General features: G+C 41.3%; 1 protein-coding gene across 1 annotated transcript; it reads left to right on the top strand.

The window, feature by feature from the left end:
* On the top strand, window positions 1–22,183 carry MKRN1 (makorin ring finger protein 1). The gene is made up of 8 exons (XM_074825986.1): window positions 1–284; window positions 7,451–7,579; window positions 12,133–12,368; window positions 17,821–18,047; window positions 18,536–18,750; window positions 19,462–19,572; window positions 20,026–20,164; window positions 20,583–22,183. Exons 1-8 carry the CDS (start codon window positions 112–114, stop codon window positions 20,793–20,795), a joined length of 1,443 nt encoding a protein of 480 aa, XP_074682087.1. The 5' UTR covers window positions 1–111; the 3' UTR covers window positions 20,796–22,183.
* The last annotated feature ends 1,518 nt before the right edge of the window (window positions 22,184–23,701 follow it).

Raw genomic sequence — 23,701 nt, 5'->3', positions numbered from 1 at the left:
CCAGCCCTCGCTCTGCTCCACTCAGCCGCGCCGCCGCCGCCGCCGCCGCCGCCGCCCGGAAGGATGTGCTCCCGGAAGTTCCGGTGCTGCCGCGGTGGGGGATAAACAGCAATGGCGGAGGCGGTGGCTCTCGGAACAACGGCAGGGGCCGCGGCGGCCGCGGCCCTGGGAACATCCGCCGCAGCGGCCGCGGGAGCGACGGCCGCGGCCTTCGACTTCGCAGTGGTGCCGCCGCCCGTCGTGGGGCCGGGAGGAGGCGGCTGGACCAAGCAGGTCACTTGCAGGTACGCGCTGGCCGCAGCTGGGGGGGGGGGGGGCGGTCATGGCCGTCCTTGCCCCCCCCCCTTCCCCCCCCCCCCCCCAGCGGCCGTTTCCCTCAGCGCCGCGCCCCTCCCCTCCCCCCATGGTCACGTACACGCGGCGCGCGGCCGCAGCGCCCCCCCCCCCCCCCCCTCCCCCCCCCGCCCCGCCCGGCGCTGGGGGGGAGGCCTGCGGCAAACTGCGCAGCTGGCCGCGCCCTGCAGCGGCTCCGCGCGGGAACCGGCCGCGGCGGCCCGGCTGGCGGTGTAGGGCGGCGGCCCATCGCCGGAAGTACCGGCTGGCGTCGAGCGCGCTGCGGGCCTGGCCCGCCGGAGCTGGGCCCGCGGGCGGGGGCGCTGCGGGCTGCGGCCTTTCTTCTGCCCCTGCCTCGTGGGAGGGTGTTCCCTGCGGTTCCGCCGTGCGGATCGCGTGTGGCTGGCGGCCCCTTGCCGCGCCGGGGGTTTGGAGGCCTTGCCGGCTCCTTATGAGCTGCCGTAGTCCGCTATTTATTGTGTGAAAATATGCCCGGTCGGTGTGGAGGAGACTGTAGAATGGAAGGCCCGTAACCGCGTTCCAGAAAATGCGATAAAGCAGGAAATGCAAAATCATCTAAGTCCTTCTCCGTTTGGTTCAAAACTTAAAAATGGAAATGAATTCGCATTTGATGTAGCAAGAATTATTTATTAAACCAGAGAAAGGGAGCAAGTCACGATAGGCCGCAAAATGCGAGGAGTGCTGCTACTTGTGTTACATTAAGATTCTGTATGCTGCGTCATTTTCTATTTGTATTTTCCTTTGAACTGTATTTTGATAAATTTTTTATATAGGATTATGCAAATCATACTGCACGTTGTAAAGCTTGCCAGATGGACTATTTTTAAACTTACATTGCTGGTCTGTTTGCAGGCTGGAAGGAATATAAAACAGTTTCGTGAATGTAGAAATATTTTACGTGAAAGCAAGTGGTAATCCAAGATTGCCATCGAGAAGCATCTCCTGATTTTTTTTTTTTTTGGAAATAAAATTGTAAGTTACGTTTAACCTGAATATACTTCTGGACAAATACATTCCAAGTCAGTTGGAACCTCCCTTGGGCAGGAAGGAAGAGTCTCTAGGTCTTGATGTGATCTCCTCTGCGTATTTTTTCATTTGTGCCAATTGCAGATTGAAATAGCGGTATTGAGAACGGTGGTGGGGCTTTCACAGGGAGCTTGCTTGCTGCGTCTCTTTTGTGCTGTTAAGTATGCCCCGCAGTATTTAAAGCGTTCCTGTTAACTGCTGATCGCCGTTTATTTCGGTTAATGTACTGTTAACGTGTCCATCTGAGAGGCGCTGTTTCTCAGCGCGCTCTCGGTGCTTCTGCACACAAGGAGTTTCGCCTATGAATAGCCGGGTTAATATTTGATGTCTGGCAGTTAAGCGTAGGCCAGTGATGAGGAAATGACCGGGAATGGTGCTTAGCTCAGCTTTTTAGTGAGCTGCGAGGGCGTAGGTTAGTGCTCCCTCTGTATGGATTACCTCATAATTTCTGAAGATCGAAAGGCTCAATTAGGTAAATTGGGTTGTGAGATATATATGTGTTTTCCGATAACAAACGCAGTGAATCAATTTTCTGAAGACAGGGAGTGCCATAGTACAGAAGCAGTCAAGTTCATCAGTGTCGTGCAGTGACTCTGCTTAATGTATCGTGCAGTGAGTCTGGCTGATTAATATATTTATTTACAAGCACTCAGGACTAGTGGGAAGTCAAAGCTACTCTTTTGTAATGGTTAATGTGCTTTAATGTGAGCTTAAACAACAGTGAGATCTCAAGCTTTGGACCTAATGAACCTCTCCATTCTTTGTTCTTTTAGACTAATCCTCCTAGTTACCCTATTGCTTGCTTGCTTATTTACTTGTTTACTTTTACCGGGCCATTCAATTTGTGGGCAGCATAGCTTTCCTCAGACTTTACAGTGGAATTAAAAATTCTGACGAGCTTCTGGGAGTGTGTGATAAGAATACTGTTTTTCTCAGTTTGGTTTCAAGAGGATGTATTCATATTCAAGAAAATGTATTTCTTACCTTTAAATCTTGTTTTACCTTCGTAAATGAGCTTGAGATGCAAATTTAACTGAGATGGAGTTGAATTTTGAAATGCAGGTTTTCAGTCTTAAAGTGCTTCTATGGTTTAGCAGTTTTCAATGCTTTTGTGGTATATGATTTATAATCTTTCAATCTGGAATAAAATGCAGGGGAATAAAACTGTAATTCATAACTATTTAATATTCTGAACCCTTTGTTGTTGATATGTTTGAAATGAGAAAAAGAATGGTGGTCTTTACCAAGTTTCTCTGTCCTTTCAGTTTCAGATACGTGGTTTTATTGAGCAGTAGTATAGCCAACATTTTTTTTTTCCAAAGACTTGACAATGTTAGCTCCAGATACTCGCATTTTCCAGATGTCATGCAATAATAAAGGGCATCAAGTTGTCTTAAACAGATTGTATTTCACTTGTTTGTTTAATAACTGAACATAAAGAAAACCCTTAGTAACTAATCGGTGCATTTTGGGAGTTGTCTGCATGTTTGGATTTTTGCTCTTTCTGAAAACCTGGATCGGGTATTTATCTGTCTTTCAATATGAAGAATCTGAATCGGTAGCGCATACCTACTTAAGTCAGTGCAGCACTAGTGATAAGGTGTGGGGTGCAAACCTCTTAACAGCCTGATGGTGTTGCCCTTTTCTTAGCTGCTCTGTTCTGGTCGTGTGTAGTGTCGTCGTCGTCGTCCCGTGGCCCCCCCCCCCCCCACTAGCTGCTTGCTGAAGAAAGGGACAAGGAGATAAACGCTATTAAGACCTACTTTTTTATTTTTCCTAAGGTTACTAACTCATGTAGGATTTCATCAGCCACTCGTGTGGCTGAACGCCCCCGTGCTGTGCTAGAACAGCGTGCCCGGCCTCCTCTTCCCTGGGAGTACTCGCTCTCTGTATGGCACCTGAAGGGGCTAATGGCTGCAGTCGGCTATTATCCTGAGCTTCCCCATCTGCCAGTCGTGGCAATGTCTCAAGTTTTGAAGAAGGTCTGTTGGCAGGTGTGACATTCTAATGCATCAAGACCAGTCGTTTAATAAACAAAATGGGGTTACCTGAAAGCAGAATTAAGTGGACCTGAAGTAAAGGACAAACCACACCTGAATAAGCAAACCTGAATAAGCAGACCCATTGCAAGCTTCAAAGGCTGTGGAAAGAAGTATTGCATATTGATTTCACTAATAGGATTACAGGGGTAAAGACTTAACATATCGGAGGAAGCATCTGAAGGAAGCTAATATGTGTTCAGGATTTTAGACTGCAGTTGTATGTGTTTAACACTGCAGTGTCTTTTTGATAAAGGCATTGCAAATTCTTTATCCCTAGCTTATGGCAAGTAATACAAGTAATATTCTAGCAGTGGGAAACCAAATCTTCGGTAGATTATTATATTTAAAGCATCATGGAAATCAAGGTCATTGAAACATGCATAAACCTGAAAATTTAAAGTATTGTAGTAAATTAATTGTAGCACTTGTAACATCTGACCTCTCTCCAGTGGTTAGAATTCCAGGGAGTTGGAGACATGATTAGCTTTATGGCCTTGGGCAAGTGTTTTCTTTATAGCTCCGAAAAATGCCCACCAGATCTTGTTTCCAACTCAAGACTTTTGGATGGGCAAAGCCTGACTTCTGTGACCTTTTTGAAGTACCCCATGGATATGCTGTTTTGATCAAAGCATTCACAACTAGACAAGAGTTGAAATGTTTTTCAGTGATAAAATGCCAGTGCAGGCAACTATTGCTTCTGTGTGGTTGTTCCATGTGTTGGTATCAGTCGTGCTTTGTACAGTCATGCAACGAACCAAACTGGGGAGTTGATCTGGGTTTGGACCCTGAAGAGTTCTCTGGTCTGGTTCCCCATGCAGCCTCACCAAATCACACTATTATATCTGAATAGGGAAGACAAGAGGGGATTGCTGCCGGAATAAGTGCTTTTCAAATGACAGAATCATAGATGCTCTGAGAAAATCCAGTTATATACTTGTCTTGATCCAGTTTTACTTTTTCAGATGAAATTACATGTATTCTCCAGGTATTTGGCAGAATGCAAATTGCAGATATCCTTCTATGTGTCACTGAGGCAGGTAACTCATGTATTTCTCAGTTTTAAGGATCCTTTTTTCCTGTAACCAGAAACAGGTGCTGATACTGCTGTTGCATAGAGTTACAGTTAAATTGAATACTGTGTGTGTAAAGATGCTCTTCAACAGAAGTTTTGTTTCTTTTCACCAAAAAAATAATGCACTCTCTTTATTTTTCAACATTACCAAAGCATATTTTAGCCAAACACAGCAATTTCATATGTAAAATGTTAAATTCTTTGTGACCTTAAAGTGAAAAAATCTTACATCTTGGGGGAGGGGGGAAGTCGGTGAGAAATACTTTTTTCTCTCCTCCCACCCCAACCGCCTTGTTCAAATGATGCTGAGTTTGCTGCGTAGGATTGCAGGCCTTTAAAAGTGACGTGTGAATTAAATTGAGCTTGTGAGTGTTTCAGGTTTGGCTTTTTTCCCTTTATAGCCTACCATCTTGATGTAATGAACTGTGACAACTTTCGGAATTATACAGAACCTGTATTTGCAGAGGGTTTTCTAACATAAGCTGGGAAAAAAGGAATGGGACTTGAAGCTCTGTTTCCTCTGTCTAACAAGCAGTGGGAGAGCCTGATTTTGAGGTGTATGTATTTAGGACAAGTTATGTCGACCAATTGCTTTCTAACAGAAGTTCTCACTTCAGGCTGGTGCCTTTCTCTTAGTCATTTATTTCAGCCGTAGTGGTGTCCCGACACTTTGCTGGCTTAAGTAGCAGTGTGACTGTGCAGTGGGGCTCAACAGTGATCTGATCTAGAGTAAAAATAACCACGGGGGCGGCAAAAGGAATGTCAGGTTACATCTGAAGCCATTTCCTGATCTGAGTCAGCAGGTGGCTATGAAATTGCGTGTCCCAACACATGGGGGAAGCAATGCTGTATGGAAATAAGTGAAGGGTGGAGATAAGTTGTTAACAAGAAGAAACGTTTAACCACCTGAATTAGTTTTTACCCTATTGGTGTGACTCCCATTTCAGGCAAGCCAGAAATTCCAGTTACGTTCTGGTTCCACAAGTTTGTGGGTTGTTGGGGGTTTTTTTTTGTTCTGAGGTGGGTTTGTTTGTGGGTGGGTTGTCGTGTTGTGATGTGTGGGTGGGTGGTGGGGTTTTTGCCTTTTTTGTGTGTGTGCAGGGGAGAGTGCTCTTTATGGAGTGGGGGTTTTTTTTGTTTTGTTTTTGCAACACCCTATTCCTGGTGTGTGCTGGCATAGCGGTTTGCAGCCACCTGGCAAACCTGACTAAGGTGCTTGTCCTTCTGGCGATAACATCCCGCAGAGCCTCATCTTGGTCTTCTACTACTTATTTTTATGTAGGACCGCATTTCTTAGCCTGGTTACTGTGCGGCTACAGTGTACAGACAGGTGATTGTTTTGAGTGTGACTTGCAGCCTGATGGCAAGTGTCAGCTGGTGGTTTATAAAACCACTTTAGATTTATTTCTTCTTAGTACCTTGAATACACCACTGGCTTTGCACCTGGAGGGTTACCAGCCCTCTTAAGACTCACCTCAGGTTTTAATATCTCCCTAGTACTGGATTGTACACTGCTGGTTATTTGGTGAATTGTTCACTTATATTTATCTGACTTCTTAAAAATACAGCAGACCAAGTACCTATGCAGAAGTTCATGCAGTTCAACAACTTGACACATTTTAAGTTTAGGAATATCGACTTGAATGTGCTGTTTTGTGAAGAGCTATCCTAATCTTAGTTTGGGCTGCTGAAAGATGATCCTCCTGTCTCTTGTGCTGGCTGTACTGCTGTGTGGCTGTGCGGTCAGCTGCTTGGAGGACCTGCTGCTTCTGGCTGTGCAGGTGTGCTAGTACCATCGCAAAGTGCTGAAAGCGTGTAACAGGAGGAGGGCAGGACTGCCCCTTTCAGCAGCAAGATAGATTCAGGAGGGTATAATCTGCTTCTCAATCTTTCCTCAAGTGGTGTTTTATAGGCAAGTGAAGAATTTGTATCAGACCTTAGACCCTAACAAATTTTCTTCTTTAGGGAAGGTCTTGATATTTCCAGTGGGTTTAGAGTTTGCAACTTACTTGGTATCTGGGGCCAGTGCTTCTCTTTCTAACATGCATTGATGGGTTCAGTTTTTAGATAGATGTTGTTTTTTGGGTTTTTTTCCTTGGCTTGTAATTTCATGTTGATTGGGAAAGATGTACTTAAACTTGTATTTTCAGTTGTGGTTTTGATGTGAGCATATTGAATCTGAGTAGTTACGGTGCTTTAAATTTAAAGAAGCTTGTATTTCTGGGTTAAAATTTAGACTAAATGGAAAACCACTGTTCAGTTTTCTTGAATAGCTGAATCTGAGGATGCTCAATTAAACTTGTGTTATTTGACATGCTAAAATTTAGTAAACTGCTCTCAAAAGCTTTGAAACTCAATTCTTTCAAGATGGGCAGCAAAGTATTGAAGCAGGGTGCTTCTACTGATTATTTGGCTCTTATGACAAAAACTAATGTGTCGGTTTTGTCAGAGGTAATTATCCATCACAAACATGTTTTGCATTCTTGGAGAGGAAGTGACTTCTGATTGAATTATTTATGAATTCAAAATAGATGTAAGGCCTCAGGAAACTTGTTTAGGGTGTGTCTGATTCTGATTTTTGGATTCAGTGCTGGACTTCTCTAAGGGTTTTGTTGGTGTCAGAACACAGGAGCTACAAGTAAAACTTTGTCACTATCTGCTTCATCCAAGACACTTTCCTCTCTGTGTTATAGCCCAGGATAAAAGTTTGTTTTGCAGGGGGTTTTTGGGTATTTGTAAGCATAAGTCCCTAAATGTGCAGTTCACTGGAATAGCTAAGGCTTCATGTTTTCTCAGACATTCCTATTTGTATGTTTATACTTGGATGTAGTCCCATTAGTCGCTAGTGGTGTTCTTAATTCAGCATAGTTTGATTTATAGAATAACTCATCATCCAAATACTTCGTTTACAGCTTCAGTGCTTCTCTGTAATTCACAGTAATCTTCTGTCTTACAGATATTTTATGCATGGAGTTTGCAAGGAAGGAGACAACTGCCGCTACTCCCATGACCTCTCCACTAGTCAGTCTGCCATGGTGTGCAGGTATTACCAGCGAGGATGCTGTGCTTATGGAGATCGTTGCAGGTAAAGAAAGGCTATTGACCAGCCTGTAAGGGAGTAATTTCACTCTGAGTCCCTGAGTAGAGAGCTCTCAGGCAATAAATCTTAAACCATTTTCACTCTTTCATTGCAAGTTCAGAAATTTATAAAAATAGATTTTTTTTTTTTTTCACAAGCTGCCTTCTCTTGCTAAATACTATAGTGTTTGCTTTGCTATGGAAATAAATAGCAAAGGCAAAATGAGAAGAGAACTGGTTTTTGTGAAAGTACTAGTTGTCAGGGTGTGTGGGTTTTTTGTTTATTAATAACATGAGTACATGAATTAATTGAAAACTGAGACTGCGTTCAAACTAGCTGAACTGATGGAACTGAGTTACGTTTAGTAAGTGATCATAAAAGCCTGAAAAGCTAAGATTTCCTCCCCCCCCCCCTCCCCCCGATTGTATGTGTCTCTTCAGGAATTGCTATTCTGATGCTTGAACTGCCATTTTGGAAAAGTAACTGGAGTATAGTCATGTAGGTTCTAAAATATCACCTGTACAAAATGGCCCTACGTTGTGAAAACATAGTATGACTTAACCTATACCCCTGAAATTATTAAAAAGAAAAGTGTGAAGAAAGGAAATGGATGCTTTCTAGTGTAGCAAAGCTTTACAAAGTTTTAGGGATGTTTGCATCATCTTAAGTTCACTTTATTAAAATTTATAAGGAGTTTTAACATTCTGTCTTGTTGCAGTTCTAATGCATGATTAAATATTTGCATTGTGACTTCATATGGTAGTTCATAGTTAGCTTTATTTTCATGTTTAATATATGGTTACTATGTAGAAGAAAACAAAAATAAGCCTCTCTGTAGCCTTCTATCTGTCAGTGTTGCTTTCTTGGTCATGTAGATCAGTGCTCTTCAAACTTTTGATCATGCACCCCATCAATGAAAAATTTTTGAGCACTCTCCTGATATATATATATATATATTTATATATATCTACTACTGTACTAATACATTATGTACATTATAAAACAGACCAAAATCAGAATTTTGTAATAAAGATAATATAAACAATATTTTATAAAAACTTTAAGAGTACAAACCCATTTTTTCTCTAAAAGCATTATTAATAATAATTTTTTTTATTGATAGTGATGTTGATTGGATATGCTGCATTATGTAAAATCTTAGTTTAACATTTTGTAATACAGTGATTTGAAGGTCTTGTTCTAAGTTCAGTTCATTTTAGTACTTAGTTTTAATGGCTGTCATAGCTGAAAAAAATCTTTCACAAAGATAATGTAGATCCAAAAAGAAGAAGTGTATCTTTGGCTGCACTTACAAATGCGTGATACTCATTTTTTCAATCCCATCCAGCAGTTATTGCAAAGATTTTTCTTAAAATTTAGCTAGTATATTTCCATCTTCCCTATGTCAACCTGCTGTTCTTGCAGACTAGTTGGAAGGTGTTGCATTTTTATTTTTAACAAATGGGTCCAAAACCCACTAAAACTTTGCTCAGAAGATTTTAAAATATGTTGGAGAATTCTGTTTCCAAGGGGTTTTAAGTATACAAGATATGAGAGTTTTTTATAGTAGACACGCTTGCATCGTTTTTAGCAACAAAATGCATAATGGTGGAAATGTTTTGGAACAGCCATTTTCCAAATGTTGTCTCCATACTGTGAATTTCTTTCAGAAAGCAGTTACTTGTTCTTAAAATGTTGTCTTTACCTTGAAAGAACAGATTGAGTGTGTTTAATGTTTTGAAAGTGTCTGCTAGGTAGCATGCTACTGACATTGACTTGTCATCACTGAAAAGGTCAGCACATTTGGAACACTTGTCTCTGAAATAGAAATGCATAACTCATCTTTGACAACTTTTAAGCACTTTACCATTAGATAACCTGAAAACCTCTGTGTGGTACTGAAGATTTTCATGGTTGCTCCCCATCTCAAAGTGCTGTAAAGATTTGATTATTTAAAGGTCTTGTTTTTATAAAATTGACCATATTGATGATGCTCTAGCACTTTGTGGGCTACTGACTCCATCTTTGCTACAATATCTTTCTTAGGAAAGATATATTGAATGGATTTCTGGTGTGGTGCTATCTCTGTAACCTTACTCTGGAAACCTTTTTTTATTCCGGTCAAAGCAACAGCTCCATCAGTGGTTATACTTGCACGGTTTTTTCTTAAAACATTGGTTTTATTAAAGAAGTCATTTACTGTTGGGAATACATCTCCTCCAATACATATTTTGTCTTTATTAAAAAAGTAATTTGTTGAGAATATCTCTCTTCTGGTACATCTTTTCTTTAGTGGCTCACAAAAAGTAGTTCTTTGTGTATTTCATTATTGAAACAGAATCTAGCAATTATGAGACATGTTAGAGGCTTTCATCCAACTGAACTGTACAGCAAACTTCCAACACTGCAAAATTTGTTCTAATACTTGTTTCTTTACATCTTCAGCAATGTTTTCTATGAGTTTCCCAACAATATTTGCTGACAAAGGAATGTGTTTTACTTTGTCACCATATTGTTTTTCATGTGTTATTTCAGTATGTGTTATTTCAGTCATTTTTACCACAGCAGGAAGAACAAGTGGTCCAATGGTACGTGGCTTTTTGTCTTTCACTGTTATGTAAGAAGCCTCAAAAGAGGCTTCTAAACATTTACTGCGAAGTACTGGATCGAATATTGCATGTCTTGAAACATCTCTGAAAAAATTGTAGAGGCTTATCTTATGTTCTGGATGTTTAAATTTTAAATGACTTGCTAACTGCGATAGCTTCATACTATCATTAGCTATCTGAAGGCACAATACACACTCAGGGCAAGGCTCATCATTAATAATACTGGATGTAAATCTGTATTTCAGATTATCTTGGTAATATCTTATTTACCACCACTCCCCATCCCCCAATTCTTGTCAGATCTGATTAGATTGGCATTGTCTTTGTGTAGTAATGAAGAGCTCATAGTAGGAGTAGGAGAAGTTGTTAGTTCTGACATTTTCTTGTCGTTGGCTTGTGTTCATGTTATCAGTACTGTCTGCAGTTCAGTTTATTTGCAGGAATCTTTTTAAGCCACTTGTTCATTTTGTCAGTTAGTTTAGGTAAAACAAGATAATATAATCTGTCAATCCATTTAATTGGGCACCCAACAAACTTCAGTGTTTAGAAATATGCTGAAAATGAGCAAACAAGGGAGGGTGCCATTGTCAGCCCTGCTGTGGTGGAACACCCGCTCCTCCTTCAGGACACCTCGTGCATACCATGCGTGGAACCCTCTGACATATGGACTGAGTGAGGACACTGCTGTCAATCTGTATGTTAAATATTACTAAAACTTAATTTCTTATCTTTTTAGAAAAAAAAAAAATACGGCAAGTTCTAGTATTTTCTTCCTGCACCCCAGTGGCTTGACTTGCATGCCCCCTAGGCTGCATGCATACCACTTTGGAGACCAGTGGTGTAGAGGTCAGAAGGCTTGACTTTTAAATTTGTGCTTCATAGCTTCCTTAGGATTTGAAAGCTGACATTCGGTTGGGAGCATCTCTTTTATATGCAAGAACTGTGACACTTTGTTGTTTTCAGTCTGACACAAGGTAAATGAATCATAGTTGCCTGAAAGTTTTGTGCTATCTCCAAAAATTCCCTCCCTTTGTTCTTGAAATTAGTCAGCAAATATCTATGACTTCAAAGGTACACCTGTAATTTACTTTCCCATGTTGTCTACTAATTGCTGGAAGACAGATTTTTTTTGAGGGAAATTTTGCTTTCCCTGTTTGTGGGTGGTAGGGATCAAAGTGTTCTGAGCATCATTTTCCACAGTAAGTTGAAAGAGGCATTAGAAATAACTACTAAAATTCAATACAAAATCTGACTGAGGCAAGATGCTCAGATACAGAAAAAGAATCACTTATGTTGGTGGGGATCTCTGGGGCTGTGCTGAAGGCAGAGCCAGCTTAGGTCAGGTTGCCCAAAGCATTGTCCAGTCAAGTTTTAATTATCTCCGAAAATGAAGATTGTGCAACCTCTCTGGGCGCCCGTTCTAGTGTTTGACTACTCTCACAGTGAATTTTTTTCCTAATATCTAATTGTAACTTCTTATTTTGAACTTGTGTTCACTGGCTGTCATCACTGCACTTCTGAGGAGACTCTGGCTGTATCTTTCCTGTGTCTTCCCACGAGGTAGCTGAAGACAGTAGTATGTGACCTTAGTCTTTTCTTTTTGAAGCTGAATGAACTAATTTATCTCATTCAGTAGTACTATACATGCATAATGGGTATGTGACTAGCTTTGGACATAATTGATGTTCACTCTACGTAGGTTAAGTAAGGATTGTGCGTGCTGCTCCGTTTCCTCCAAAATCATGGAGTGCCTTCTGTTTCCTAAGTGGTGCTGACAGATTACACAAGTGGAAGCACGTCTCTATAAAGAGTCATCAGTGGCTTTCTCTTCCAAGCCTCCTTCCAGATAGTGTGTTTACATCTTAATCAGTTTATTTCCAATACCTTGGGCTGCTTTATGGAGGTATCTTTTTTTGTGAAGTGTTGACATGATGTGTTTCAACTTTTTAGATATGAACATACCAAGCCACTGAAAGAGGAAGAAATGACTGATATGACTGATATGAATCCAGATGCAGAAATCTATCCCTCAGTGTCCTCAGACTTCGTATCACTCCCTGAAACAGTTGAAGAAATTATTGCTGAGATAGAAGATGAAGATATAGATCTGGCAGCTGCAGGAGTAGGTGCTGAAGACTGGGTGAATGCTGTAGAGTTTGTCCCTGGGCAGCCATACTGTGGACGTGGTAAGCTGATCGTGGGATAACGGTAGATTTCTGTCACAGGTCAACAATTTATATGTAGTGCATTTATTTTAATACTTTCGGTTTTGTTGAGTACAGCCATTCATATTACTGCTTCAAGTGATCTATCCTTAACTTAGGCTTGAATTCTCTGATGTGAATGATTGGACTGTTCCATGTCTGTTACTACTGCTGTCCTGATGTTCTGAAACCAGGTGTACTTGAAGACAGTCTCTGTGTAACTAGCTTCCTCTTACTATGGCTCCGAAGCACTTGGGGAATCTCCTTTGAAGTTTAGTTTGCATATGTGATGGGAGAAGAAAATACTGGTGATGCACTTAATACCACTATTTAGAAAACGTATAATCTACCTTTGGTTTTTGGGTTTTTTTGTTTGTTCTGGGTTTTTTTTGCAGTCATTTAAAGGTTTTCCAGTGGAGGTACAGATTGCTGTAGAATGAATTGGTGCCTAATGCTTGCTTTCATGGGTCCCATGGCAATTCAGACCAGAGGCTGAAAATCGTTTATTCCAGTTACCTTTCTAGACTTGACTTTCTAATACTGTGACGGCTCATGTTGAGGTTGAAGAAGCTCATCATATGGGACCAGACTGTCTCAGCAGCATACTTGTCATCTGCTGTCCCTGCAGAAAGATAGCACAAAGACTTAAAATTTAAGTGAGAAGTAGGCTGAAGGTGTTTACTTTTGCATAATTTCTAATAATTGGCTCTCTAAAACTGAAGGCTTATGGCCATGAGTACTCAAATAATTTTTTGAATCCAAAATGGACACCTGTGTCCAGGAGGGTTTGAAGCTGTCATACAGTGCTCAGATTAAACTACTTTGTCTCCACAGCACTACTCAGGTTCTCAGATCTGGAAAGAGAATTACCTTCTCAGTGGTACAGGGTGCTGCTGGAGCCTGCTCTGATCCGATTTGAGGAAGGGTGAAGAGCAGAGGAATGGTCGAGCGACATTAACATTTTGTTAGTGTTGTTGAGAAGCTTGATTATGGAATTGTTTGGTGTGCCTGTGACTTGTGTATAGTCCAAAGGAATGAAAACTTGTCTTCTACCTGTTAATAGGTCACCTTACTGTCATAAAAGATACAGCTTCCGTGTTCATTGAGACAAAGGAGCCTTTTTTTAATCTTTTAATCAGAACAGAATAATTTAGATTGGAAGGGACTTCCAGATTTCATCTAGTTCATTTCCTGCTCAAAGCAGGGTCAGCTATGTTAGGTTGCCAGGGGCTTTGCTTAGTTGAATCTCCATCCTCGCAGATGTTCAGAGCGCTATAACCTCTGGGCAACCTTTGCAGTGTTTGGCTTCTTTCACAAGGAAAAACCCTTTCCAGTATGTGATTGGATTTTTCCCTGACTCAGCTTGCTTTCTGTCTCTTGTCCTGTGCACATCTGAAGAGTCTGGCTTTGTGGTTTGGTTTTTGTTTGTTGTTTTTTTTTTCCTTTCCATTAAGTAGTTGAAGATAGCAGTAAGATTGTTTCTTAAGCTTAACAAGTCCAGTTTATTCAGTCTCTCTTCATGGGCTTTATCGCCCTTAATGGCTGGGTGGCCCTCCACTGGAATCAATTCATTGCTAGTTTGAACAGCCAGAGATCTTCTAAATACACCTGCTCCTTATAGGAGAGGTGGTGCTTTCTCCTAAATTCCTGAAGTGTAAGAACATTTCATTATACCTTTAACTTGGTCTTCCTGAAGCAGCTCCTTTTTCTAGGGGGGTCAGGCTTATTTTTCATGGAAATTTGTGGCTGCCACAGATTAAGTAATGGTCTCTCCTCTGAATCTCGTTCCAAATTCTCTGTCTTTTGAAATTTGATGTATTTTAATGTCCAGGCATGCTTGGCTGTTGCTGTTCTGAACAGTGCTACATGATGCTAATTCCCATGGTGACTTCTTAAAAGCTGCATTTAAAAAACTTTCCTTTTCTGAAGCTACGAAAATGAAGAACCTTGCTGTAGTGATCAGGAGGATGTGTACAGTGTGTTTCACAGTGAATACTTTAAAGGTTATTCTTGTCAAATGCCTGGAGAAATGTACAGGTACTTGGAAACTTTAAAATGGAACCTATTTCTCAAGATTAGCTAGAAGCCTGTGTGTTTTTAAATTGTCTTATGAATGCTGAAGATTCAGGATTGGCAGTTTAACTGTGAGTAGCTTGGGCTATAATGCTCATATTTTAATAGCGAGTCAAGACATTCCGTTAATGCGGATGATTCTCTGATTTAGGACCAAACCTGTTTTCTTGAAGCTGATCTCAGGGCATAGCAAAGAAAATAGTGACAGTTCTTCGGATACTCATTTGTACCAATGCACCACACTTCTGTGTTTGTTCTGCTGCTACTGCTGCTAGGTGTTACGGAATAGCTGAGGGAAAGTAGAAAGGCAGAAATACCGGAAACACTCTGAATTGGGTGTCTGTTTCCTGCTGCTCAAAGATGAATGTATTTGATGCTACAAAGTGTGTCCTAGAGTGAAAGCAGGTGGTGTGTGAATTGAAGGTAATGGACTAGTTTTTTCACTAGTACAAATGTAACCCTGTTGACTGTGAAATGGGCACTGAGAAGATAGAGATTGGGTCCACCTACTGGAGAGTAGTGGTTTTGAAAACAGTGTGAATGTTACTCTGAGGGATATTTGTTTCGCAACCACCGAGGCAATGAAGTCTGAGTTTCTCTAATTTTGCTTTTAAAGAGGAAGCAAAACTGTAGCAGATACAGTGCAGTAGATATAGGAGATAGGCATGCAAGGCTTTAGGTTGTGGAAGCTGAGATATTCAGAAGTGGAAATACTAACTTAATTTTTATTTCATAGAAATACAACTCTCGCTGAGAGGAGGTTCTGGGACAGCATGGAAGACTGGGACTGGAAAACTAATGTCACTTCTAGCATGTTTCTTCCTCTCCCACCCTCTCTCACTGTAGAAGTACCCAGAGCCAGTATTAAAGGCTGACATTCATAGAGCTGTATCTTGTCTAGATGTCTCGTCACTAAGGAAGTGGTTGTACTTTTTTGTGCAAGGCTAGTATTGGACTGTGCTGGAATTTAGTAAGCTGTCCAGTGTACTGTGCTTGTTGACTTAAGCAGTTGTTGGTGGTTTGTTTTAAGTAACAACTCTCTACTTTTTTTTTTCTTTGTGCTAAGATGTGAAGCTCTGCTCTCTCCTTCAGTGAACCAGCATAGTAAATAAATGGGTTTCTAAGTCAGTCTCTGGAGGGGTAAGACTTCAAAGCCTTTATTCTCAAAGAACCTCAAATAATATGTGTGGAGGTTTTTTGTGGGTTCTTTGGTTTTTGGTTGTTTTTTTAGGAATAAAACCCTTACTGAATAAAGTTTTGACAAAAGGTATCATTGAGGAGTGCAGGTGACTGGGAAGTTTTTCTGTTAAGAGACGCTCCAAATGTGTCTCTTCTTTCAAAGTACACATTTTCCAGGGATACAGGATTGCCTTAAGTAAAGATCATCTTGCCAGCCCCATCAAAACAAGTATTGTGTCACTTGATTCCTTTGAATCTCACCTGCATTTGTCTGTCTAGTAGGCTTCTGGCCATCCATACTATGATCTACTAAACTCCTTCTGTAAGGGTCATACAAGATGTCACAAGTCATGTGAATCAACTAGGTAAAAAAATCTGTAACAACATTAACTGGAAAAAACACTGGCAAAAATGACAGTTGAGGAAATAAAAACTCACTGGTAATTGTGATTTTTGTTACTTGTGGAAGTGGAGACCATGGATTTCAAGCAGGGGGGATTTCAGTTAAGTACAAGTTTTCATATTATGTTCAGCTACTCAGAAAAGTAGAGCCTAGTGTATGGTTAGTATGGTTACTTGTTACTTTTCTTGGTAACAGTTCGCTGGAACTTGCGAGGAGGAAGAGGTAATGAAGATTTTTTTGGTTGGGAATCTCTTGGTGAAAAATGAGGTTGACAGTTGACTTGTCAATCTGTCAGTCACTTGCTTTTGAAAAGTATGTTTCTAGCAAACAGACTGATCCAAGATCAGTGCGAGTGACCTCTAAAGTCAGAGATGGTTCAGGAAGCAGACTTGAACTTACTTTGAGAGCTAATATTTTCCTATGCTAATCTTCAATATTTGCTTATCCCCCAAAACTGAGCTCTCAGGGACCTGCTTTTTCTTTTTCTCTGTGTGTCCAAAAGCTAGCAGGCTGGTACATTCTTATTGTATCTCTTTGCTCCATGGGGATGAAAACTCTGCTAGCATGCAGCCTCTGATCCTTTTTGAGGAGGAAGCTGTCCTTGACTTGTACTGAGCCAAGTATGCACTTGATAGTTTTCGCTTACTTTGCCAAATCTAGTGCTTGAACAGCTTATAAAAGTTATACTTTCTTACAGCATAGATGACTTTAACAGCTGCTGGTTATGTAAATGAAGTCCAGTTGCTGTTCTTCCTGGTGTTTATTCTGAATATAGTAATGTGTTGTTGTCCTGTGTTTATTATCTTCCGTTTCAAACTGACTGCTTTTGTCTTTAACTTAGTTTATCATCCTACTTATGTAATGATCTCAAAAGGCTGCTTGCCTTGTGGTGGCAGAGACAAGCGTATGTTCAGGAGGTACAGGGAGAAGTGTTAAGCAGAAGCTGTCTAAATGAGAGCTGATACAGATTTCAGTTCAATTAAAATTAGGTAAGGGAATTTACTTAGTCAGGATTTTGCAAAACTGATGGCTAGCCTAGAATGCGGTGAAAATGCCCTGAATTTCAGTTTCTTAAAGCTTAGGTTTATGTGTCTGATAGACCGGATATCTGTTTAGGACAGGGGTTTTGGCAAATATCTAGAATAGAGTTAGTTTGAGAGATGTGGACACACTTTCGTATCATTCATACAGATGCATGGAAGCTTAAGAAGTGAAAGTGTTCAGGCTGAACAACAACCTGCTAATTAACCTGCATGTAAGGAACTGCTGGTGGTGGTGTTTCCGTAGTAGCATTTTGTTATGCTGGATACATCTTTATTGCTTCAGCTGTGTAATTTCTGGGGAAAAAGCCTGTTAACTTTAGCCCATGTGGAATTGATTCCTAAAGCAGTGAGAGATTTGTAACCTTATTTAACTGTCTCTGAACCAGACTTTGTATAAAAATGTACTTAAGCTGCTGAGGACTAGTGAGATTTTTCTAGTGCGGACTTAGCCTATAAATGGATCTGAATCTGACCCCTGAAACCTTGATAGCTTTAGTCTTGTCTGGGTTGAAGGATGAAGAAATTGGCTGTGCTTTCTTGAGTGGGAAAATAACTGTTAATTCAGGTTGAGGGTATGTGAAAGTTGGACTGAAATGAACTTTGGTTGCTGTTAGTACTCTCTTTGGATAACTAGAGCAGGGTTACCCAAAGATTACTTTGCATTAAAACAATGTGTTCTCACTCCCAACGCTCTAAATTTGAGTGTACTGCTTACTGTCCTTAATTTTGTTCCCAGCTGCTCCTTCCTGCGCTGAAGCACCCTTGCAGGAAATGGTGATTGAGGAAGAATACGAAAAAGAGCAAGTAGATGTGGAGATAAAGAAGGAGCTGTGCCCCTACGCTGCAGTAGGAGAATGTCGTTACGGAGAAAACTGCGTGTATATCCATGGGGATGTGTGTGATATGTGTGGACTGCAGGTCTTGCATCCAATTGATGCTGCGCAGAGATCCGAGCACATAAAGGTAAGTAAGCAACTGTCTGGTGTTAAACAGCTTTAAGTTATTGCTTCCTCGCTCTCCACAATCACTTGTCACCAATTCCCTTTCATTTGAAGATGCATGCAGGTCAGGCAGTGAATGAAATTGCTGTTGTAAACTGGACTGTTTCCTGTCAGGGCCATACTCAGAAGCAGCTGGGTTTCCTTATCTGTGCTGGGAGAGCAGTCTGCTTAAAGATACTAAAGCTTTGTTCTTTGTCTAGTAAAACTGGATGGTCTTTTAGATTGCTCTTCTCATGTCTAAAAGCAGTGTCTGAAGAAAGGAATTTGGACTGTGAATTGATTGTTCCCCACTACATGAGCAAACTTTTTCTTAGGATAAAGATTTTTCAGCTTAATCATACTCCATTCATTATGCAAAACAGCAGAGTAAAACTGAGCTTAAAAACCTGCTTAGAGTTCCCCAGGTGACCAGTTGTCTCTGTAGCCGTTTTCTTTGTCTCTCCTTTTCAGTCTTGCATTGAAGCTCACGAGAAGGACATGGAGCTTTCATTTGCCGTCCAGCGTAGTAAAGACATGGTGTGCGGGATATGCATGGAGGTGGTGTATGAGAAAGCTAATCCTAGTGAGCGCCGCTTTGGGATCCTCTCCAACTGCAGCCACACTTACTGTCTCAAGTGCATCCGCAAGTGGAGGAGTGCTAAACAATTTGAGAGCAAGATTATAAAGTGAGGCACTTTCCCATTTCGATTGTGCTTTGTTGCTATGGAAGAACTTAGTAACTTGTGACAACTTGCAACAGACTTCCAGATGCAGACTGCACAGAGACTGCATTTAATGCATACTAACTTTAGTTTGGAAGTGAAATACTTGTTAGGGATAACATTTACACTCTGATTTGGTTAATATGGTTAAGTTTGCAAAACTCACTTAATGGTAGAAAATAACTTTGATTTATTTAGTAGCATGTTGTCCAATGGTTACTGTTTACATCTTGGACACCTAGCCAGGAATCTTGAGAACAGATTAACCAGTTCAGAATGTATGCTGCTTAATTCGTTACTGCCCTAGTTCATTAATCAGTTGACAAAACATTTCTCCATTTAAAGGCTGTTCTAAAAAGACAAAGTTCCAATCAAATAAATACAGAAATCAAACCAAAATAAATTTATTTAATTCTAAAGAAAAAGGAGTCTGTGTGAAGTGTTTTTTCAAGCTTTTCTGAGACAAGCTGACCGGCTGCCATTGCCATTGAGTTCTTGAAGAAGAGAGTTTAGGTTATCTTCATGTGTAAGAGAGAATCTAGATTGAAAAGCCTGTACAGCAAGTACGTGGGTACAATACGTCTTTTAAAGATGGATATATGCCATTACTTATTATATAGGAGAGAGAGCGCCCTGTAATGTGGAATTTTGCAGCGCAGTCTGTTCATTCCTCAGGTCCTGCCCAGAATGTCGGATCACATCTAACTTTGTCATTCCAAGTGAGTACTGGGTGGAGGAGAAGGAAGAGAAGCAGAAACTCATTCAGAAATACAAGGAGGCAATGAGGTATGAGCCCTGCAGCCTTTTGTCAAGTTGAGCCAGCAGAGATAAAGGCACACCTGGAGAAGAAGGGTGTTGATGTAAAGCCCTCTCACACCTCATTTCCACCAGCACGTGTGAAGTGCATCCTTACCTGTCTGCTCACAGATGCATGCAGCCACACAGTCGCGAAGCTATTCCTGTGTTCTTTGACCTCGATCTTTCCCTTCTATACACAAAACGCTGGTGGTGTAGCCATAAGGTAGAACGAGCTTGTGCGCTACGAGCCATCAGTGTCCCTGTGCATGCATCAACCCACACATGTTGTGTAATACATCGTTTCTGTGCGTAGGGGTTATACTGACAAAATACCTTCAGCTGCAAATGGTACCTGAGATCCTTTTGGACTACAGGTAAAAGCAATTCTGAAGTCTGGTTGGGGTCTGCTGTGAGTAAGGGTTGCGATATTTTCCTTTCCAGCAACAAGCCATGCAGGTATTTTGACGAAGGCCGTGGGAGCTGTCCGTTTGGAGGGAACTGTTTTTACAAACATGCATATCCCGATGGCCGCCGAGAGGAGCCACAGAGACCCAAAGTGGGAGCATCAAGTAGATACCGGGTCAGTGCTGCTGTGTTTTGTTCTTTCTATGCAGGGCGAGCGCAAGAGGGGTGTGCATTAAATGCCTTGAGAAGAGGACAGGGAAATGTTGACTTTTTTTTTACTTCTGATAGACGTCTGTAATGGTGAATGTGAAGGAGATGGTGGTCTAAAGTTTGGGAATGCTGGAGGCCAAGATGCAAAGAGTGAATTTTAAAAGCTTTCCTAGTACACCAACATAATGAAGTAGAAATACTGGGTAGCATTAATAGGGGTGTGTAAGGGTAAATTCTGCTGGAGGTCAATATCTCCCTGAGAGAGAAACGCTGTTTTTCGCATGTCAGAAAGTATGCCGGGGGCTGCTCCTGGTCAGCCTCTGGGAAGACTCCTACCTCATACCGCTTGGTCACCTGGGGAAATACTTGTGTTCCACTTGCAGGCCCAGCGGAGGAATCGGTTCTGGGAGTTCATCGAGGAGCGGGAGAACGGTGATCCGTTCGAGACCGATGAGGATGAGGTGGTGACCTTTGAGCTTGGTGAGATGTTGCTTATGCTGTTGGCAGCAGGAGGTGACGATGAGCTAACGGATTCCGAGGACGAGTGGGACTTGTTTCATGATGAGCTGGAAGATTATTACGACTTGGATCTATAGCACCTGTCAGTGGAGTGTGGACTGTTGTCTTGGCTTCAGGCAGTAGCTATTACCTGTGGTGTTGTGGCAGTGCCTGTGTTTCTCCTAGGCAGGCCGATCAATTCCAGGTGCTGTTGTAATAACTTCTACCCAGGGTCTGTCTCTTCCCACCCTCTCCCACCCCAGGAGTGTTGTTTTTCCTCTGTTTAAACCAATAACAAGAAATAAATCTTTAAATTGTTAGTTTTTGTAAAAATGAGTTTAACTGTCAAACAGTTAGCTTAGGTTTGTTGCTTCATCTGTGTAACCAACAGAGTTCACCCAGTTCCAGGGTTAAAGTGTTTACAGGACTTCCACACTCATTTTGAAGAGCCCAGATACAAAAATGAGCAGTGGCCATGCAGTGGGGATGTAAATTGGCTGATGGCCTCTTTTCTGTCTCTGTACCAATATTTCTGACTTCAGGCCAGATACAAATTCTTTCTGGCATCAGCTCCGTTCCAGCCCCCTCATGTACACGTCTTCATTTGTGATTTTGGTCTCTTGTTTACTTGCACATTACTATTACTACTGTGTAACCAGAACCAGGTGTGAACGTTCTGGGTTTTTACTGTGTTTAGCATGAAAGGAAAATGTCTTTGTGAAAGGAGAACTCTCTATGTGTATATACAGATAAATGTAGAGTTGGACCTCAAGGATGGGGAGACTCTGTGTAAGTTAAAAATAACAAAACCATCTTTCATCCCCTCTTGGTGCATGAAGTCTAGCCTCCAATTGGACATGAAACTGGTTTAGTGGTCTCAGCCCAGTCTGTGGCAGTGATCTTGACTATCGCTTAACTTAATAGATGACACTCCCTAATACACCAGCTCTCTTTCATGTGTATGATTAGGGTTGTCCAGGAGCAGAAATCCGGTTAGCCAAGGTGGGGTCAGAGGAACACCAGAGAGGCCCCTTTAGCTTTATCGCTCTGTAAGTTTTAGAACTTGGTGTAACCACTTAAGCTGTGCACTTTGCTAGGAAATCGCTGTGCCTCTCGGCTGGTTTGAGGTACACGTGCCTCTCGGCATCTGAGTTGGGCAGGTTGCCTGGTAAAGCTGTTCAGTTTATGTGAGTTACTGCTTACAAAGGCAGTCATGCAGTTTCTGGCTGTAATTTGCATTGAGAAATTACTTTGCCACCAAAGCCCCAGCACAGGAATTTTAACCTTGCATTACGTTATTGCTGTTTTTTATTGACTCGTGGATGCCCCGTGATCTGTTCTCCTGCTGCTCTTGTCCCCTAGACTGCCTCTCCTTTCACTTTTAAATGGAATGAGAAATTGTTCTGAGGTCTATAACGTATTGTTTTGCAGCTGCCTTTTGTAAGAAGCACTTTTCCCAAATAAAAAAAAAAAAAAGAGACAAGAAGTCTGCCTGTTCTTTTAAGTTTGAAGCTTCTGTGTTTCAGTGTGATTGATTATTTTTGTGTGTGTGTTTCTGTAAAGACATTTATGTCACTTAACTCCTGCAGAATCATGTCACACTAATACAGAATTTTAACTTGGTTATAACTTTTCCAGCAAAGACCCTGTAACGTAAAGAACACATTCTGAACAGACAGCTGAGACAGTTGAGCTGTTGAAGGAATCTGTGGGGCCATTAGCAAGAACAGACATTGCTTGCTTTCTCAGAAGTAAGTTCTGCACTATGATACTAATTCTATTTATCCTGAAAAGTCAATTCCTGTCCATATTCTATTGATATTTTCCTGTCATAATGCTGCTTGGACAGCAAGTCCAAGCATTGCAACAGGCAACTTCCTGAGAATCCACGTGCTTCTTTAAGCCTAGGAGTGCACAGACAGAAGCATTCTTCTGCAGAAGTACATAAAGTTGGAAGTAAACTACTGGAAACATATTCAGATTCTGAGGGATATGACTAAGAAATGTTTAACTGAACAGTCTAAAACCCTCTTTGATTTGTTTGGGTTTTTTTTTTCCAGAGGCAAGTAGCGGAGGGAGAAAAGGATTTGAACGCAATTTGCACAAATGACTTTTAAACCTGATAGAGGGAGAAACAGAAAAAATGAAAGGCTTTGAAGCAGGACTAGCCTTTCCTACGTAGTGAACATAATCCTATTGGAAAGCTGCATTCAAACATAAGTTTAACAAAGATGTGTTCTGGTAGGGTGGAAAAACATAATAAACTTACCAGCCAGAGCACATGCAAGCAGCTTTCCTTCGTGGGGTCCGAAATGGCATGCTTGACTTTCTGAGTGGATGTATGTGTGGCACAAGGGTGGATGCTGCTGCTGCTACATGTCACTTCTGTACAGGTTATGGGGGAGGCTGAGAATACACAAATGTGACTTGCTTTGGTGGAGGCTGTTCTGTCTAGCTGCAAGGTGGCTGATGTAGTCATGTGCATCCTGACAAGTAGTTTCTGTTGATCTCTCACTTTGAAGTGTGCTGTGGTTCTTGTTCTGTAAGTTAAAGAACTGCATGTGTTTGTCATCAAGCAGTACTGCTGTTGTCACTGCCACTTTGAATCTTGGTGGTGGTAGGCCTGTTTCGAAGCTTGCTGTTGCACTATGATTTCCACCCCACCCCACCAGACTGGAATGGCTGAAAAGAGTAGGGCCTTTGAAATGAGTTAAGTATGTTAGGCCGCTATGATTTTCCTCTGTAAGAACAGGAATGAATTAGTAGAATTAAGGCAAACTTCTAATGCAGAAATATGGAGGGCAATGACTTAGGCTGTGCTACAGTTTCTTTAAACAAATACAAGTACAGAAACTGGAGGCCAATGAGAGTAGTGTAAGACGAAAAAGGTATAAAGACCCCAGAAATTCCACCAGCAAAATCTTGATTTAGAAACAAAAATCTTTAGAAAGAGAGGCATGCTCTCACTTGAAGTGTCTTGTTTATTCCCTATGCAAGAATATAT

This window comes from Strix aluco, chromosome 5 (genome assembly GCF_031877795.1).
Source record: "Strix aluco isolate bStrAlu1 chromosome 5, bStrAlu1.hap1, whole genome shotgun sequence".
In the NCBI taxonomy this organism is placed as follows: domain Eukaryota; kingdom Metazoa; phylum Chordata; class Aves; order Strigiformes; family Strigidae; genus Strix; species Strix aluco.
This window is presented reverse-complemented; position numbering and strand designations above follow the sequence as displayed.

Bases quoted from the DNA above. Each gene is read 5' to 3' on its own strand.
- MKRN1 (XM_074825986.1), top strand. From the start codon at position 112: ATGGCGGAGGCGGTGGCTCTCGGAACAACGGCAGGGGCCGCGGCGGCC. The intron at 285-7,450 runs GTACGCGCTGGC...TCTGTCTTACAG, and splicing joins ACCAAGCAGGTCACTTGCAG to ATATTTTATGCATGGAGTTT. The intron at 7,580-12,132 runs GTAAAGAAAGGC...TCAACTTTTTAG, and splicing joins GCTTATGGAGATCGTTGCAG to ATATGAACATACCAAGCCAC.